The sequence below is a fragment of the Alosa pseudoharengus genome, unplaced genomic scaffold, assembly GCF_046254945.1.
Source record: "Alosa pseudoharengus isolate Yale_2024_CS ecotype anadromous, Long Island Sound unplaced genomic scaffold, YU_APseudo_1.1 YU_APseudo_1.1_scf_6, whole genome shotgun sequence".
Classification (NCBI taxonomy): domain Eukaryota; kingdom Metazoa; phylum Chordata; class Actinopteri; order Clupeiformes; family Clupeidae; genus Alosa; species Alosa pseudoharengus.
In genome coordinates this window covers 9468775-9487950 of record NW_027468848.1, presented here as the reverse complement: position 1 = coordinate 9487950, position 19176 = coordinate 9468775, and the positions used below count along the sequence as shown (strand labels likewise).

Below are 19176 nucleotides of genomic sequence, written 5' to 3'. Positions count from 1 at the left end.
CAGGCGCCTTGGGAAAACGAAACTCTGGGATGTGAAGTGAATCTCATGTGAAACGTTGTTGCTGAAAGAAAGGACTGTGCAAAAGAGAAGCACTGAACGCAACAGGAGACATAAGAGATGGCAGGCTATTTGAACGAATTTGAAGACATCGAGGATGAACCCTTATTGGACGTCGGAATATAGCCTACCAACGAAGAGCTGCGGAGCTCCGTGAAAGGGCTAGAGAGAGAGAGAGAGCTACCTGTAGTCAATGCTGCACACAGCCTCGCACTTCTAGAAACTGTAGGCTACCTGCGGACATTGTGAAGCTATAGCCACCGAAGAGGAGTGCCTGTGTTGCATGGAGTGGGACCTGTTGCGTCTTGACCCCCAAGAGACGCAGTGTTTTGTAGAGTCTGAAGATTCCCCCTCATTGATAAACAGGGCTGTAGTTGAAACTTTTTTCCATGTCCCGAAAAGAAATTGGAGGCGGCGATCCATACCAGAGAGACCAGATGGACATCCACTAAGTAAGTACACTATACAAGTTATGTTACATCGGAGCTTATTTCTGATAGGCCTATATTGAGCAAATTACATGATTTTAGTTCACATCGCCTGCCTGTATATGTGAACAACCAGACGTGAACGGTAATGTGTTTCTTTTTAATAAACTGCCTGTACACTTACAAAGTTCTCAATGCTTCGGTTTACATGTAGAGACCCTCATTATGCTACTGTTTAAGTGTGGTGCTATTTTGAGCCTTTTTAGTGGTATAGAAATAGCGATTTCTTTCTACTGTACGTGTGCCCCGAAGGCTAGCGTTAAAAGCTAATTAGCGGTTTGCAATAAAACTGGTCACATTCGACTAGCATGAAAATAAATCCCAGCGAACGGTCGAACTCGTACAAATGTGTTATTAACCCCCAGGTTCATTTTGCGCCGGAATTGTCCTTTAACCACTACACTACTGCATGCTAGCCCAGCTCCTTAGCTACTACGCTACTGCATGCTAGCCCAGCTCCTTAGCTACTACGCTACTGCATGCTAGACCAGCTCTTTAGCCACTACGCTACCACCGCCCCAATATCTTGTTCTGTTAATCTTGGGGCCCTGGTGTTATTGACAGGTAACAAACAAAACTGTCAAGTAAAGCCAAGCAAGCTGCTTCTGTTAGCCTGTCTGAGCTAACACATGTTTATACACCTGTTGGCTATGGGGAAACCTCAGTTTAATCTCCTAAGTGTTTTTGAAATCTCTCCCAATCCTGAGGGAAAACCTGAATCAAAAGCCTTCTTCTGAATATACAGCAGTGCATATTTAGCATTTTTTATTTCAAGTCTAAATGTCAAGAAATGCATTTGCAAAAGTGAATAGAAGGTTTGTAAATAAAGAACAAAGGCCTCCATTATTAACTTGGCTGAAAGGACTTGACAGTTATGTCCCAGTGAGTGACATACAGTATGTGTGTGTTTGAGTATGACTGTGTGTGCATGTGTGAGTATAAGCGTAAGTGTGTGTGTGTGTGTGTGTGTGTGTGTGTGTCTGTGTGTTGTGTGTGTGTGTGTGTGTGTTTGTGTATCAAGAGGGTGAGTGAGGATGTGCATGTGTGAGTATAAGCGTAAGTGTGTGTGTGTGTGTGTGTGTGTCATGAGGGTGAGTGAGGATACAGTAAGTCGTCTTTATGGCAGAGAAGCAGCTGAGCCAGGGACTAGTCAGACCAGTCGGTCCGTTCCGCTGGACATTGTCCAGGAGCCAGTCACTGGCCTGGGTCTGGCTAACGGCATTAGCTTCACTGGCGTGTGTCTGGCTAACGGCATTAGCTCTGCTCACAGCCTCCACGAAAAGATAATTACAAGCCATATGGGGCTGGCGGGTAGGTTCCTGGGTGTCTGGCGAGGACACCCCTCGGTCATCCCTGACAGATGCTAGGTAGCTCTGGCCCAGACATGGCCTGAGTCTGGCCTTGATCCGGCTCTGCTCTGGCTCCGCTCCAGAGACAGGACTCTAACGGGCTCCCTAGCACTGATCCCCTCTCTGTGCTGTAAGCCTGGGCAGCAGATGTGTCCAGAGTTAGGGTTGGGGAGCAGGGAGGAGGATTAGCCTTTGTGTGAGAGGAGAGGAGAGGAGAGGAGAGGAGAGGAGGAGAGAGGAGAGGGGACAAGAGGAGAGGAGACAAGAGGAGAGGAGAGGAGGAGGATTAGCCTTTGTGTGAGAGGAGAGGAGAGGAGAGGACAGGAGAGGAGAGGAGAGGAGACAAGAGGAGAGGAGAGGAGAGGAGAGGAGGAGGATTAGCCTTTGTGTGAGAGGAGAGGGGAGGAGACAAGAGGAGAGGAGAGGAGAGGAGGAGGATTAGCCTTTGTGTGAGAGGAGAGGAGAGGAGAGGAGTGGAGAGGAGAGGAGTGGAGAGGAGCAGAGTGGAGAGGAGAGATGAGATGAGGACATAAGAGGAGTGAAGAGGAGGAGAGGAGAGGAGGGAAGAGGAGTAGAGTGGAGAGGAGAGATGAGGACATGAGAAGAGTGGAGATGAGGAGAGGAGAAAAGAGGAGATGAGGGAAGAGGAGAGGAGAGAGAACATGTGCTGCCTGTTTCAGGCCCTTATTAGTCAACAGGGTGGAAGTGTGGCTAAATGAACCGCTACTAGCTGGCGCTGGGCAAGAGGGTCCTTACACCGGTGGGTTTTATTATGATATCTATCTAAATAGATGTTTATGGATGCTTAGTTACTTTACTTGAATTAGTTTTAAAATAAAAGTTGAATTACTTTTACTGTAATCTAGGACTAATTTGGGGTAACATCACAAGCCACGTAAACAACTAGGCTACAAATGTGCATGAGTCATGCAGGTTGATTGCACTAAATACATCGACTGGCTGAGTCCTGTCTTGTTTATGTTACTAGTTACAGGAAACAGGAAAAAGCTCTTTTATTTGTACATGAACACTATGCTCGCCTGAGTATACAGAGGAAATAGTGAGTCCAGCTATAGTAACAAATTAGTTACTATAGTGACAAACTAGTTACTATAGTTACACCTCAGCATACACTGCAGATAAGTTACACCTCATGGACAGCGTAACAGCTGTTGTTTACACCGTAGCCTACTCTGTGGATGTTGTGTGTCATGGTAAGTGCATGGTTGAGAGCATGCAACTGGACCTCACCTCCAGCTTCTCGTTGAGATCTTTGTTCATTTGTTCGTATTGCTTTGTAAGGTCCTGGTTTCGCTCGAGAAGAGCCTTCCCGAGCTTAGCAGCAAGAACCAAGTCCTTCTCCTTCTGCCGGAAGAGCGACAATAAGTCTGTATCTTGTCCGCTGACAGGCGTCTCCAGGGCGGTCAGTTCTGAATCCTCCACCCGTTCCCCCGTCAGCATGGCGAGCTCCTCTTCCAGCGCCATGCCGAGACCCCCAGGGCCGGTGCTTAGCAGCGTGTGATCCTGATACCCTTCCGTTTCTTGAGGCATGCTGCTGCCGCCGCTGCCGGTACTGGGATCCAGCGTTTCCACTATACGGTCGCTGTCCAGCTCTGGTGGTGCTGAAATCGCGGCCGAAGACGTGTGGAGGTCTATGCAAAAAGCAGACATCGCCACTCGGCGGATACAAATGAGACGGACTGATTTAAATCCACTGGCCCCGCTTTCTCGATGGGTCTATGTGACCTGGTCCTCGTGTTCCCTTATTTATCGCCATGGAGAGAGATATTCGGTCAAACATATACAATATATCCTCAGGTACGACTAACGATCCACTATTACACAACCTGCTGCGCGATTCTCGCCCGTCACCAGTAAAATATATTTCACCTGAACTCCTTTCCCTTGAAGCTTATCCTGATCTGCCTGCCTGTTAATCCAGGGAAACGTAGACGTCTCTGATGCAGTTAATAATCGCTTAGTCGTTTAGCAAAAAAAAAAAGAATAAAGGTCCCACCGGCGGCGTCCTTTCCATTCATTAACCTCCTTGATGAACGCTCACCAGTGGTCGGCGTGTCCACCCCAAAGCGCCGGGGTCCCATGTCCCCATCCTGCTCGCTCTTTATACCGGAGGCATTTTGCAGATCGCCGGCCCTAGACAGAAATACCGAGATTCCTCTCAATCCGTGCGCGAGCTCGACCACCCCACCTCCTCTCGTTCCCTGGTCGCGCCCGTCGTAGTCTACGTCAGAACAGCTACCTGTTACTTTCGCCTCTCATTGGTCAGAAATGATAACGCCATATGTTATTGCTGCACTACATACTTGACGTGGAAGTGTTATTATTCACTGTAAGGACAGAAATACTGCGCGCGCGCCAGCACATGGCTGCATGGCGCGAAGAGACATTTTAAAATGGGTGCGAATGATAGAGAAAAAAAACACATTGTGATATCCGTTCGTTATAGCCATTTTCAGACATACTTCGCATACATACACACACGCACACACACACGTGCAAATTCCCATGTTCTGTCATTGTTTTTGATGTTGGGGCTTGACCTGACCCCATTCCAGCACAGCGGGAGGTCTCACTCGAAAACAACAAACACACCACACACACACACTCACTCACGCGTGGGATTAAAGAGACCCTCTAATCTCCACGGCTTGGTATATCCCCTCTCATTCCAATAGACGTTGGAGAGCAGCACACTATTTTAGTGGACACTAGTGACAAGGATCAGACCTCCGACATATCTGCTATATCAGGACTCAAAGAGGCTTACGAATCCTTGCCCAGCCCAGGTCCTCCTAGCGCATCGCTCCTCTCTGAAGCCCTGTTGCCAACGCCTTCACTAATCTCCGCATCCAATCACGCGCTGTCCACCGAATACCCAAATGTTTGTGTCTTCCCGGGGTGCTTGTGTACAAGTAGAACATCTGCCCTGCTGTGCGCCATGGGTTGTTTGCGTTGCCATTTTATGGGGGTACAGTCCGACTGTAGCTACATGCATGGCTTTGTAGGAAAATAACGGATGATTAAAAAAAGGACAATTGTGGCTTTCTATAAAGTACGCCACAATGGATGTAGGTCACACAGGCAGCGCGATTGAGGTTGGGGGGCTCTTTCTCGCTCATGCGCTTGGGACAGCCCAGGAGGAGCACGAGCACTCTGATTTACCGCCAGAATCTCGTTAATCTGCGTCAGTTACGAGCAGCTGGGCTTTCCTGGTAATTGGAGGGAGAAACAGTCTGACTGAACTACATATGAAACAATATGCGTTTGATAATGCGTTAATTGATGAGTTGTAGCCTAAGCAGTTTGATGAGCTTGAAGCAGTTTGAATCTATCACATTATACAATGTAATACCATAGTCTTTGCTAAATAAATAAAAAAAAAAACAGCAATACCCTGTAGCCTATACAATTTCCTTTAACAGTTCTTTAACAGATGACAAGAAAGTCGTCCCATAGCAGTAGTAACAAAGCAAAGCAAAATAGACCACCAGATGAGGCAATGGCCACCAGATGTACATGGAGTTCTGAAAAAGCTGATATTGCCTATGGAAATGACTGACTACTATCAAATTACTTTGCTTTTTCCAAAGAAAAGTGTGTGTGTGTTTATGTGTGTGTGTGTGTGTGTGTGTGTGTGTGTGTGTGTGTTTGTCTGTATGTTTGTGTGTGTGTGTGTGTGTGTGTGTGTGTGTGGGGGGGGGGGGTTGTGTATGTATTCATAGGTCTATAGAAAAATGACACAAAAACACAAAAAAGACACAAAAATATAGTAAAAAAGATAAGTTTTACTGTACATAAAGTCGACTTTTTGTAGAACATTCCTTTCAAAGTATCTGCATTGGTTCTGAAATCCTCTAGGGCCAGATTGAAAGGGTCCATACTTACATATAGAGTATCTATTTATAGGCCTATACTAAGGCAATGACTGGATGGTGTTCCGTAAAGTAATGAGTGTTTACACATGTGAAGAGAAAGAATGAAGCACTGGTAATTTAGTGTGGCATTTTGATGGGTTGTGTTTGAAAAATGAAATCAAGTTACTTCCTGTTCGATTTTTGTGTGTTAAGTAGAAAATTGTGTGTGGTTTTTTGCAAAATGTGTTTTAGTCAATTGAAAACTGAGTTAAACACTGAGAATTAGTGTATGGTTTTGCAGATTTGGTGTGGGGTTATGATGTTTGGAAGACATGTTTAGAAAATTGTGTGACAAGCAAAGATTTAGTGTGTAAGCAGTTAAAAAAAAAACTGTAAATCACCAGGTGTCAAAAACGGCAAGTTCCCAAGTTCACATTAAAACAGTTGGACATGAAGTCCAAATGAACTATAACTTGAATAAAGTGACGACGAGCCCCCAACTGGGCAACTCCATTAGCAAAATCTCCCCCTAGTTTCCCACCTCTTATTTCCACATGAGGTGACGTGAACGATGATGTTTTCACTGGGGAAAATGTTTTCCCCATGCCCAGGAACGCACCGAAAGTTCAGGAAGATTAGCAAAAGAGGATACACACTGCACTCTAGTGGGCATCCAGTGTAGCGCAATGTTGAAGTGCAGGGTGTAAATGCGGCAAAAAAAGTCCGCCCACAACTGTTCCTGTTCTCCCCTGGGCACCGATCATTCCCAGGTAGCTACAAACCAGCCTCGATCTGATTTGGTTCTCATTCCAGAGCCAATGACAACTCCCCCTGATGCAGATCCATTTTAAGGTGTAGCAACGCAATTACATCTCACCTCTTAACTCGCACATAATTTATGTGTCGATCATCCTGACATCCTCTAATTTGCCTGTGTACTGCAGCATTTATAATTAAACGTCAACAACACACTGTCTTTAGCTTAGAAATGCAATTTGTGCAAACATGTTGCAAAACATGTTGAAGTCACAGTGTAGTCACGGCCAATCATTTATAAATGGCAGTTTGTCAGTCATGGGACTTTTTCTTCATGAATTTTATGGAGAACCATTATGAACATGATGTTAACTTTGAAAAATATACTCTCTCTCCACCCCCTCAAAGACACACACACACACACACACATTCAATCTCTCTCTGTCTCTCACTCACTCTCTCTCTATCACACACATCTAGTCTCTCTCTCTCTCTCTCTCTCTCTCACACACACACACACACACACACACACACACTGACACACAGACCCATACATATTCTCTCCATCTCTGTCTCCCTATCCTCCTACCTCCTCATCATCTCTTTATTTCCTCGGGTTTCACGGCTGGCTGAGGGAGATTCTGTCACCTGCTCACATGGCAACCGTGCATGCAGATCCTTCCATATGCCACCGCGTGGGCAGATCTTTACACTCACATAATATACACATACATACATACATACATACATACATACGTACATACCTCTGGTAGTAGTACTAATTGTTAAAGTATTTTTTTTAACTAAGGTCTCCCCTGCATAGTAAAGCAACTATTGTCACATCTGCATGAATATGTTACCTCATTTTGTGAGTTGCTTTGGAAAACAAGTGTCTGCTAAAGTAATACATGTGCATCTAAAGACACATACAATCATGAATAATGTCACTATACATCCTCCTATCCTGCCTTTCTCTCCAAGGGATTACCTGTGTTCAATAGCCCTATATTACTAGCAGACCATACCCATCTCATCAGCAGTCATTTCCACACGGTTCTATGGCTGTGTCCAGAAGCTTGTGTTTGGGGTAATCATCTCTGTTGTGCTTGCCCAGCCTTATGTAACACCTCCATTGCCTTAGTCATTGTTCTGACCTGTAGTCTCTCTCTAGACTCCTCTCCTTTCATTTTCAGCATATAAGTGGTCTTCCTTCGCTCTTACGCAACACCCACTTTTTCTGAAATGAGGACGACTCTGCTGTTTGACTACACTGCTCTTCCCTGAGAACTTAGGGGTCTTATGTAAGCCCTCAGCTAGTCTGTGTGTCGTGACCACAGCATCCTCTAGAGGGTGCTGTGTCCCCTGCCAAAACAAACGTGGCTTCTGCCTGCTTGTGCTGCTGTTCCCTTGCTGCCTGGCACTGCCGCTGACTTGAGCAGTCGGTGATATTGTCTCTGTGCTGTTTGCTCAATTATCATCTCAAACATGGCCAGTGCCTCATAGAAATGAAAAGGCAGGTGAATCTGGCTGCGGGTGCCCTCACTTGTCGACGCTGGTCCAATCAGTCTTTAGGATTCTTGCTAGGATCAGTACAGGGGCGTTTCTGCGAAGCCGAAATTTTCGGCAAACACAATTGGAGTGAGGGGCATGAGGTCTTTTCCCCTGAAAAAAGACGCATATTTAAAGATGCCGCATGGGAGAATTATTTTAAAACAGAAAAGATCCAGATATTAAAACTCTGGGTGGGCATGTGCCCATCTAACTTCAGTGGGGCATAACGCCACTGGCTAGGATCACTGGGTGGAGGCTTCTAGTGTAAAGAAATTGATGAAGCAGTTTCTTGCCAATGGCTACTCCATGTCCAGATGCATATCAGTTATGCTGCAGTACACTCAGAAGAGCTGAAACCAACCACTGCACACCTGAATGAGTTTAGGGATTGGTTGACACTCTCATGATGTCACAATACATGTTTAAATTTGGTGAGAAGACCTGTTATCTATTTATGGCACATGAGCAATGGAGAGCTGACACAAACAGGGAATGTGTGTGTGTGTGTGTGTGTGTGTGTGTGTGTATGTGTGTCGTTGCACTGTCAGTGAAGGAGCTCCACGACAATGCCACCTTTGCTGCAATTCATCACAATGAAAAGATCAAGACAGACTGGTTCTCCCCCCCACACGAACAGTGCGCTACATTGGAAACTGCCATAAATAACTTACCAAATACACCTGACATAGTTGTAATTAATGAACACACCAAAGCCGTTACAATAATAGAAATTGGTTGCTCTTTCGATGCTTACATGGACACCTGCTATGCTTCAAAACTGTTAAAATATCAACCATGGTACAATGTTTTTAATAATTCTGGCTACTGCTGTAAAATCATTGCCCTCATTTTTGGTAGTTTAGGCCATGTGCACAAGATGTGTGTAAGAGGCCTGCAGATCTGCGGACTACATAAGAACAAGGCCAAGAAACTGACAAGATATTGCTCTGTATCAGCAGTAATTGGTAGCCTCTACATATGGAGGCGTAGGTGCCACCTTTACCCCTAATGTGCATAATGGACTGGATATTGGCTGCTGTTGTACACCTTTCAATCACATTTGGATTATGCCATGATATATGCTTATCTTCTAATCCAAATAAAGAATTTAAATGTTCTACTCACAGAACTATCTCCTACTCACACACATAGCAGCACGTCTGCCCATTCTGTGCACACAAAGATGATCTTTTACTCTGGTTACATCAACATTCACAAGCGCCTCATATCCTACAGTAAAAGCTGAAGCATTTAGTCTACAAATGCAATATTGATGAATATGTTATATAGTCTGTACATCAGATTCACTGATTTTTATTCATTAGACTAAAGCATTAATACTGAATGTGGAATCTGATGGAATCCCATGGGAGACAAGAACTGCACTGAGTCTCTTGACATCACTTTTGGACACGCATTGCTCTTGGTCTGGTCTGAAGACTTCACATTTGTGTGACATTTATATGAGATAATGAAGCTAGCTAGCAAGGCTTGTGCAGTGAGCTGCATTTGAAAGCAGTGGTGATGACGAGGGACTTGTCACTTGCTGGGTCCAGCGACCAAGCCAGATGTGACACGTCCCTCTGTGCCGCTGTTGCCGTGGCCACTGAGTGACACATCAAAGGAGGACTGCACCAGTGGACCCGCAACCACCACGGCTAGCTGCCAGGAAATGACATCACTTAGAACACGAGTGATCTGCAGTGGCTGAGTTCCAGAGCTCACACTTCCCTCTGCTAATAACCGCTACCGTCTCCATGACAACCATTGACACCAAGCAGGCTAACTAACAGTGTGACCTGCAGATAATCGGTGTCAGTGTTATACTGAGTGGGACCAGGGGCAGACTTGTGACAAAAAGAGGGAATTTGCTGTCAAGTAGCCTGTCTACACAATGTGTTTATGGAACATATCATTCATGTCAATAAGATTTAAGATATAACCTGTAACGACCCTGGCGGGACTGCCTTGGCTCCACCCACGTGAGTGCCTGTGCACTTTCTCCCTTTCTGTTTGTGGCAGGTGACTAGTGCCCAGGTGTGTGCAGGTGTGCGTGATGGCCCTTCATGGCCCATGGGGATAAGAAGCCTGCTCTCCCAGTGCTGAGGGTTCTTTCCTCCTCTCCAGACATTTTTTTTCTTTTTTGCATGTCCAAATTTCCGTCAAGGATTCCCGGGACACTGAAAGACCGGGGTAGACGAAACTTGGTGGGCATGTAACCCCATATGGATAGCATGGAACCATAGTTTTTCGTTTTGATCTGTAGCCCCCCCGCTGGACTGCACCCCCGAAAGGAGGGTAGGGCAGACACAGTTTTCTGTGAATATCTCGAGAACCGTAAGGTTTAGGAGGACCATTTTTTTTGTATGTTGATCTCAAGGGGCCATGTCAACCCATTCCATAACCACTCATTTCATTTATAGCGCCACCTAGTTAAACACAAAAAAGTAAAAATGAGGTGTTGTAATCGCAGGTATCTGTGACCTAACATAGTCAAAACTGCACGAAATTGGAAGTGTAGGATCATTATGACACCCTCTGAATGCACACCAAGTTTCTTGGAATTCCATTAATGGGGGGCCACACAATAAATTAATTTATGTTACTATACACCAACTGGCCTGTAGGTGGCCGGAGACAGTTTTCTGTGAATATCTCGAGAACCGTAGGGCCTAGGAGGTCCACCTTTTTTTGTATGTTGGTCTTAAGGGGGCATGTCAACCCATCCCATTACCACTTATTTCATGTATAGCGCCACCTAGTAAAAAATTAAAAAGCAAAAAATTAGGTGTTTTCATCACAATATATCTGGCTGACATGGTCAAAACTGCACAAAATTGAAAGTGTAGGATCATTATGACACCCTCCGAATGCATGCCAAGTTTTGTGAACTTTCGTTCATGGGGGGGCTTACAATAAAATAATTTATGTGTACATTTAGTGACCGTACACCAACAAGGATTCCCGGGACACTGAAAGACCGGGGTACACAAAACTTGGTGGGCATGTAACCCCACATGGATAGCATGGAACCATCATTTTTTGTTTTGATCTGTAGCCCCCCCACTGTACTGGACCCACCGAAAGGAGGGTAGGGCAGACACAGTTTTCTGGGAATATCTTGAGAACCGTAGGGCCTTGGATGACTAATTTTTCCGTATGTTTGCCTCCAGGGGTCATGTTAACCCATTCCATGTGCACACATGTGCATAAACAGATACACACGCACACACATACATTCACAGTAATCATACGTATGACACATACTCACACAGTAGACATATGTACGCATGCATGGACATGCACAAACACACATACGCAGGCAAACACACAAGCACGCACACACACACACACACACACACACACACCCACACACACCCACACACATAAACATAAACATGTACACGCACACATGCACACAATTCAAGAATTTCTCAGAATTATGAACAGGCAAGATGGGGGTGGGGTTGTATAAAATGAATTTTACATGTGAAATCTATGAACTAATCATGTTTTGGTACTTGTTGTCTAGCAGATACCAGTGAGAATTGAGTGTGGATAATGCAATTTAGTGAGACAATTAGAATCATATAGGCCTTTCAGCGTGATTTATTTTTGTGGAAAAAATGTGCTGGACTGGGCGGCGGTCATATTTTGTGATATCTAGTATTAGAATATATTTATAATTTGCGATATGCACATGCATATATATGTATATACCACAGGAAATTATGGGATGTTGTGGTGGGATGTATCTTGGTGTGGTGTAGCGTGGTGTTGGGTAGTGTGGTGTGGTGTGGTATGGTGTGGTGTGGTGTGGTGTGGTTTAGTGTGGTGAAACGTGAAGTGGTCTGGGGTGGTGTGGTGTAGCGTGATGTGGTGTGGTGTGGGGTGGTGTAGAGTGGTGTGGTGTTGGATGGTGTGGTGTGATGTGGCATGGTGTAGTGTTGTGTGGCGTGGTGGGGGTGTGGAGCGGGTTGGGGTGGTATGGTGTGGGTTGGTATGGACAGTGTAGTGTGGTGTGGTGTGGTATGGCGTGGGGTGGTGTGGTGTTGTGTGGTGTTGTGTGGTGTAGCGCGGTGTGGGGTGGTGTGGTGTGGTATGGTGTGATGTGGTATGGCGTGGTGTGGTGTGGTGTTGTGTGGTGTAGCGTGTTGTGGTGTTGCGTGGTGTGGTATGGGGTGGTGAGGTGTAGTGTGGGGTGGTGTGGTATATTGTGATGTTGCGTGGTGTGGTGTTGCGTGGTGTGGCGTGGTGTGGTGTTGCGTGGTGTGGTATGGCGTGGTGTGGTGTAGCGTGGTGTGGGGTGGTGTGGTGACTGACAGAGAGGCTGGGAGGCGATCTGATTGAGTTTGTTTTTGCTGGGACTGCGGAGGAAATCTCCTCCATCCTCCTCCTCCCTTCCCCCATCCGCTCCCAGCCACAGACACAGCCACACACACACAATGCCCTGTTGCTTGGTAACATCACTCGAATGCGGCTGTTATGAGCTCCCCAGCTCTGCCTCCGACAGTGTGGTCCTCTCCTCTCTCCAATGTTTATGTTACACAACCACTTACACCAGCGACAAAGCCCTTCAACCAGCCGCATGGACGTAAATGTCATCAAGCCATCTCTTTACGGGCCACCCCCAGAGAAAGAGAGAAAGAAAGAATGACTGAGTGAGTGGGAGAGAGGTACATTGAGAGAGAGAGAAACAAAAAGAAAGACAGAAAGATAAATTAAGAGAATGGGAAAGAGAGAGGAAGAGGAAAAAAAGAAAAAGAGGCGGAGAGTGTTATGAGTGGATATAAGTGTTTCAGGAAGTGTGTGAGAGATAGAATACAGTAAATCTAGGGAGAGAAGAAAGTGAAACGTACCAACTTTTATTTATTTAAATTATTTTGAATTATTTTCCTGGTTTCTTCTAGAATTCTATGCAATCTTTAGTTTCATTGTTCTTTATTCGGTTATTAAGTGATGATGCAATAATAGGCTAATAAATCTTTTTCCGGGTCCAACGGCTTTCAAAGCCGCTCGGTTTTCTCCATAGGCAGTAAAATAAATTATATTTTTTCCCACTATTCAGAGTAGCCTTTAAGAAAATTGTCATCCTACTACTCACTTGTAGTACTGACTACTTACTATTTACTGTACTCAACCTAAATCATATTTTTTGCGGAAGCCTGCACATAACCCTTGATTGTATCATCTGGCTGCACAGCTACAGTAATTGCTCTGTTAAAGTTAACCGGTTTTGTTTTACCCTCAATAAAACGGAGGTGATGGTGACAAGGTTTAAGTTGCAAATACTGGCTGGCTGCACTAGTAAACGTTTTTTGACCAAAAGGCTTTTGGGCCCGTGACGTCGGACTTAACAACCGAATACAGTCTATGAGGGTAATTGTCGCATCATAATGCGGAACTCTCTCGCGAACATTCTAATCACATATTTGAGAGCGCACTCCTCAACACGGTGCTGAAATATCACTGAAAATATATCCTGGCCCCCCAACCCCCACCCCCTTATAATAAAAGCAAAAGAAAACCATGAAATCCTATCCGTGAGGGTACATAGGGCTTTCCAGTATCCTGGAAGAGGGTGTCAGGTGGGGTGAGATTCAGGGGGTCAGTGCTTTTGCTCAAACTTTGCAGCTGTGTGGTTCTTTGAGATAAGCCACCCCACAACACTGTAGCTTTTACTGCAAGATAAGCTGTGCATCTTTCACTTACAGCAATGGAGAGTAGCACACTATTAATGTTTTTCAACGGGAAACAAAGTAAAGGATGATAGAGTCAGGAAGGAAGTCATTTAGGGTCCGAAGTTAAAGGAGAATTCTGACGATCTTTGTTTCTCGAGGTCACAGAGCACTGTCGGTACGGGGAAAAAAGCTAGAGCTGCCAGGCAGCTACAGTGCTACACTCTGGGGGCATGTTCATGAGCCCTCATGTTCATGCCCCCAGAGTGTAGCACTATGTCTCATGGATGAGCTAAAGCTATAGTGGCATTTGGGAACACTAAGCTGACCCACCAATGTTGTGCTCAGGACCTTGCTCATGGTATGAACTTAGCAAATGGAGGATGTTAGGCTATTTTATTTCTTTGTTCCAACTTCCAAGTGGCCTAGCCTACGTTAGTCATAAATTATTTCTGTTAAAAAATGTATAAATGACTCATTCTTGACAAAAGGCAAAAGAGCTGCATGCGTGCGGACATTTGAATAATTTTGTAAACGGGTTTGGGCTTTTAAAAAGCTCGGGATTTCTGTTGGGCTCGGGCCTTGTCAGACCTAACTTTTAAGGCCTGATTACAGCTCTAGTGTAGTGGCTAAGGAGCTGGGTTAGCGTGCAGTAACCTGAAAACTTGTGGGTTCAAGTCCCATCTTCCGCCGTTGTGCTCTTGAGCAAGGCACTTAAAGGAGAAATCTGGCGATTTTTCACATAGATTTCTGTTTCTCGAGGTCCCTAAGTACTGTCTGTACGAAAATAATTGTTTTTACCTAGCTCGAGCTATGGTGCTACACTCCATGTTCATGCACCCAGAGTATAGCGCTGTAGCTTCCTGCAGCTTTAGCTGTTGGCTGCAGCAACTCGAGCTAGGTGAAAGCGATTGTTTTCTTCTTTTTTCGTACCGACAGTACCCGGTGACATCAAGAAACAGAGATTTGGGGCAGTCGTGGCCTACTGGTTAGCGCTTCGGACTTGTAACCGGAGGGTTGCCGGTTCGAACCCCGACCAGTAGGAACGGCTGAAGTGTCCTTGAGCAAGGCACCTAACCCCTCACTGCTCCCCGAGTGCCGCTGTAGCAGGCAGCTCACTGTGTCGGTATTAGTGTCTCGTATATATACTCTTTTGTAGATCAAAAGAGTATATATACTTATACTTATATACTTATAGATCTATGTGAAAAATCGCTGGAATTCTCCTTTTACCCCGAGTTGCTTTGGGGACAGTGGGCCTTGTAATATAACTGGAATATGTATGTCTGGTACCTCTCCTGTCCAATCACGCCTCATCCCTCTCAGTTTTGCCAAAACATAATGTCATTCAGTCTGACTGTGACAGCCGCCAGTGTTAATTAGCCATGCCGGTGCGAAAACAATTAGCCTTAGATGACAGCTAGCGTTAGCACGCCCAAACTCAGCGGCTGGATGTCTCTGACACTGAGGCCTTATGGGCCATTAAACTTGAGTCAAACACAAAGTTCATCAAGAGCCATTGCCTGTTCACAGCTGTTTCACTGTTTGACCATGCTTCTGTGACACTCGCTGTCAGAAAGGAAGATAATGTTTCACACTGTCTTGGAAGCTGCAAAGTATGTCACACATGTCATTTTCAAGAATATCTATTTGTGTGTGTCTGTGTGTGTGTGCGTGCCTGTATGTGTGAGTGTGTGCGTGTGTATGCTCCAGGTGTGGGCTGACATCAAACAACACTCAGATTAACCTACAGGAAGAACCGCTGGGGCTATTAAGTCACTGATTGGTGATGAGGTCATCAGTGCGCTGCTGGAAGCCACTCAGCTGAGACACATTTCCTGGAGGAGTCAAAGAGCAATGAGCAAGCTAACCAAGAGAGGAAGGGTTTCAAATAGTAATCTGTGTGTGTGTGTGTGTGTGTGTGTGTGTGTGTCTCTCTCTCTCCCTCTCTCTCTCTATCTTGCTTACTCATTAAATACCCTCATTAAATTCAAATTTAAAAGAGATTTATTGGAATGGCCATTTATGTACAGTTTTGCCAAAACATAATGTCATTTAAAACCAAACTAAGAGTCTCTCCGTCCTTTCTCCCTCACTCTTTCTGTCTGTCATTTAGAAAAGGTCGTTAGGAAACAGTGCTTTCAGGAGATGAGGCTCTCTCTCTCTCTCTCTCTCTCTCTCTCTCTCTGTGTGTGTGTGTGTGTGTGTGTGTTCAGAGAGAAACTGGTGTGAGAGAGAGAGCAGTGGAGAGGAGAGGAGAGTTTAGCCAGTGACTCAGAATGCCTATTACTGTGATTAGCTAGAGCTACGGCAGAGCAGGCAGCGAATGTGTGTGTGTGTGTGTTAGAGAGAGAAAGAGAGAGAGAGAGAGAGAGAGAGAGAGAGAGAGAGAGAGGAGGGAATGGTATAAGAAAGAGTGAGAGAGAGAAAGGGAGATACAGGAGGAGAGAGGAGGAGAGAGAGAAAGAGAAAGGAAAAGACAGCAAAGGGGAGGTTGAGAGAGATAAAAAGAAAAGGAGGGTGAGTGAAAGATAGAGAATGAGAGGGGGAGAGAGAGAGTGTGGGAGACTGAGAGATTGAGAGGGAGGGAGGGAGGGAGAGAGAGAGTGTGAGCGAAAGGGAGGGAGGGAGAGAGAGAGCTCAGCTGTGGTGTTTCTGAGTGTATTCCTGACTGTTCTACAGTAGAATGCAGCCTCCCTCCTCTCCCTGCATTTTCTCATCTTCTCCTACTCCTCCTCCTTCTCTCTGTCCATCCCCCTTTCCCTCTCGCGCTCTCACACTTCTATTTTCCTCCTTCATCACTTCACCCTCTTCCCTCGCTCCCTGGGCTCTGAGAATGACTCCTCCGACCACCAGGACCCCCAGGACCCAGCATGCCCTCCCGTGGCTGCCCAGGGACAGCCCTCGTTCTGGGGCTTCTCTCTGCAGGAGCCTGCCCTTCTAGGCTGGCTCTCCGGTGCACATAGTTGTCAGGTAAGAGGGAGCGAGGCTGGCTCGTTGGTTGGTGTGCGAGCTGTGTGTGTGTGTGTGTGTGTGGGGGGGGGGGTGTTTTACAGTGATGCTAGAGTAAAGTCACGCAGACTCCACAGTTGTACTGTATACTGCACCTGAGAAGATACTGTACTCTGTGTGAGTGTGTGTGTGTGCGTACACACGCGTGTGTGTGTGTGTTTTTACAGTGTGTTTTTACAGAACTTCCTGGTTTTTCCTTGTGTATGTACACAATTTACAAATGCAGTAGGGATGTGTGTACTGTGTGTGTGTGTGTGTGTGTGTGTGTGTGTGTGTGTGTGTGTGTGTGTCTGTGTGTGTGTGTGTGTCTGTGTGTGTGTTAGAGTTTCTGTATGACTATGAATGTAACAGTAATCAAGTGCCATGACAAAGCCGGATTGTTTTGTAGCTTTTAGTGTGAGCGAGTGTGTCCATGGGAACTCGTTGACCTGCTTGTTTCGCGGTGTGTGTTGGCATGGCGCAAGTGTGTGCAGGTGGCCGTGTTGGCACCGTGGCTGGCACTGGTTGGTGAGTGTGTGCCAGCGCAGGTGGCGTGCCAGTGAGTGGCAGAACCCAGGCAGGGAGTCACGACACGACGGCGTTCAAAGCTGACTCGGCCTCCCGCACGCTGCTTTGTTTACGCGCCGCAACTCTCACAGGACACATTCCCTTTTGTGTCTTCCTTGTCACTCTCTCTCTCTCTCTCCTTTCCAGTCTCTTCCTTGTCACTCTCTCTCTCTCTCCTTTCTGTCTCTTCATCTCTCTACCTTCTAGTCTCTTCATTTCTTTCTTCCTTAGACAGTCACTCTTTCTCTCACCCACTTACCTCTCTCCCTTTGTCATCTGCCTTAGTGTTTGATCTCTCACACACTTACATTTTCTATTCTTTGTCTCTGTCCTCCTCTATCCCTCTCTTCCTTCTCTCTCTCTCTCTCTCTCTCTCTCTTACTCTCTCCCTCCCTCTCTCCCACATACAGACATTCTCTCCAATGCACACAGTGACTGAGGGAGGACCTTTTTAAGAGCCAGTTTTGCTTCTGTGCATTTTTCGCCCCTGTGCTGTCAGAAGGGGATTGTGAGCTGTTGGATACTTGCTGAATGGACCATTGGCGATATAGAAACTGTGTGCCTTAACTTGTGTACACTCAGATTTGTGCAGTGGGGATTTGTGCAGTGCTCTTTATACTGTATGTATATAGTGGACTGTAATTCAGATCCGCGAGGGAATCTGTTGGATCAGCACGTTAATGTCCATCAAGTCAAAACCGGATCGGCACCAGATTAGTTCAGGACTCAGAGGACAGGACTTCTTCTCCTCTCCTTTCCCTCCTCTCCTTTCCTCTCCTCTCCTCTCCACTCCTCTCCTCTCTGCTCCTCTCCTCCCCTCTCTCCTCTCCCCTCCTCTCCTCTCCTCTTCTCTCTCCTCCCCTCTCTCCTCCTCTCCTCTTCTCTCTCCTCTCCTCCTGTCCTCTCCTCTCCTCCCCTCTCCTCTTCTCCCCTCTCTCCTCCTCTCCTCTCCTGTCCTCTTCTCCCCTCTTCTCTCTCCTCTCCTGTCCTCTCCTCCCCTCTCTCCTCTCCTCTTCTCTCTCCTCTATGCTCTCCTCTTCTTGCCTCCTGTGTGTTCCTGACTCTCAGGCTAGATCAGGAGCTGAGGGCGCTTAGAGATGTGGGTGTCGCTGCTGGGAAAAAGCCCACGGTTCAGACTTATTTCTATGGAAACAGAATGTGTCCCTATCTTTCAGCGCTCTCACACACACACACATACACACATACCCACACACACACTTTATACTTATTATTGCCAGAGACTGAGCATATCTGAATATGTGATGTGTGCTGAGGCATTATAATGACATATTTTTGTGCAGGCTAGAAAAAAGAAGCAATCTAATTCCAAATGGTGTGTTTGTAATTGCTAATGCTTGGTTGAAATAATGGGAAACAAGTAGATGGGACAATCCAAATACGAATATAATGGTTTACCTTTCCTCAGCAGAAAAAAAAAACATTCAGATCAACAAAAAAATTCTGATCAACAGCATTCACCACAGAACCACAGAAAAACCGAGCTTACAGTATGTTAGCCGTATTAAAGGTTACCATGCTAATGTGTTACTTGTGGGTGGAAAACCAAGCTTACAGTATGTTAGCCTACTGTATTAAAGGTCACCGTGCTAATGTGTTACAGATGGGTGGCCTTATTACAGTGTAGTAATTGTATTTAATTATCATGTACATGACCTTATTACAATGTAATATATGAATGCTACACAACTCTCATGTTCACACTACGTTCACACTACTACTATGTTCATAAACCTCTATTTTTAACCGTAACCCCGTAGTTAAGTCGTAAGTAAGGGATAATGTATAGAACGCCGGTCATTATTGGGAAAATAAGTCTCAACAGGACCAACCGGACCCCGACGTG

The 19176-nt window shown here is 45.8% G+C and overlaps 1 protein-coding gene across 1 annotated transcript in view; it reads right to left on the bottom strand.

The window, feature by feature from the left end:
• The window catches only part of bicdl1 (BICD family like cargo adaptor 1), a 46356-nt gene extending 42791 nt beyond the window's left edge, over positions 1 to 3565 (bottom strand). The window contains exon 1 of the mRNA XM_076270657.1: positions 3146 to 3565. Within this exon, the coding sequence (XP_076126772.1) occupies positions 3146 to 3565 (420 nt within the window). The remainder of the gene's footprint in view (positions 1 to 3145) is intronic.
• Between the last annotated feature and the right edge of the window lie 15611 nt (positions 3566 to 19176).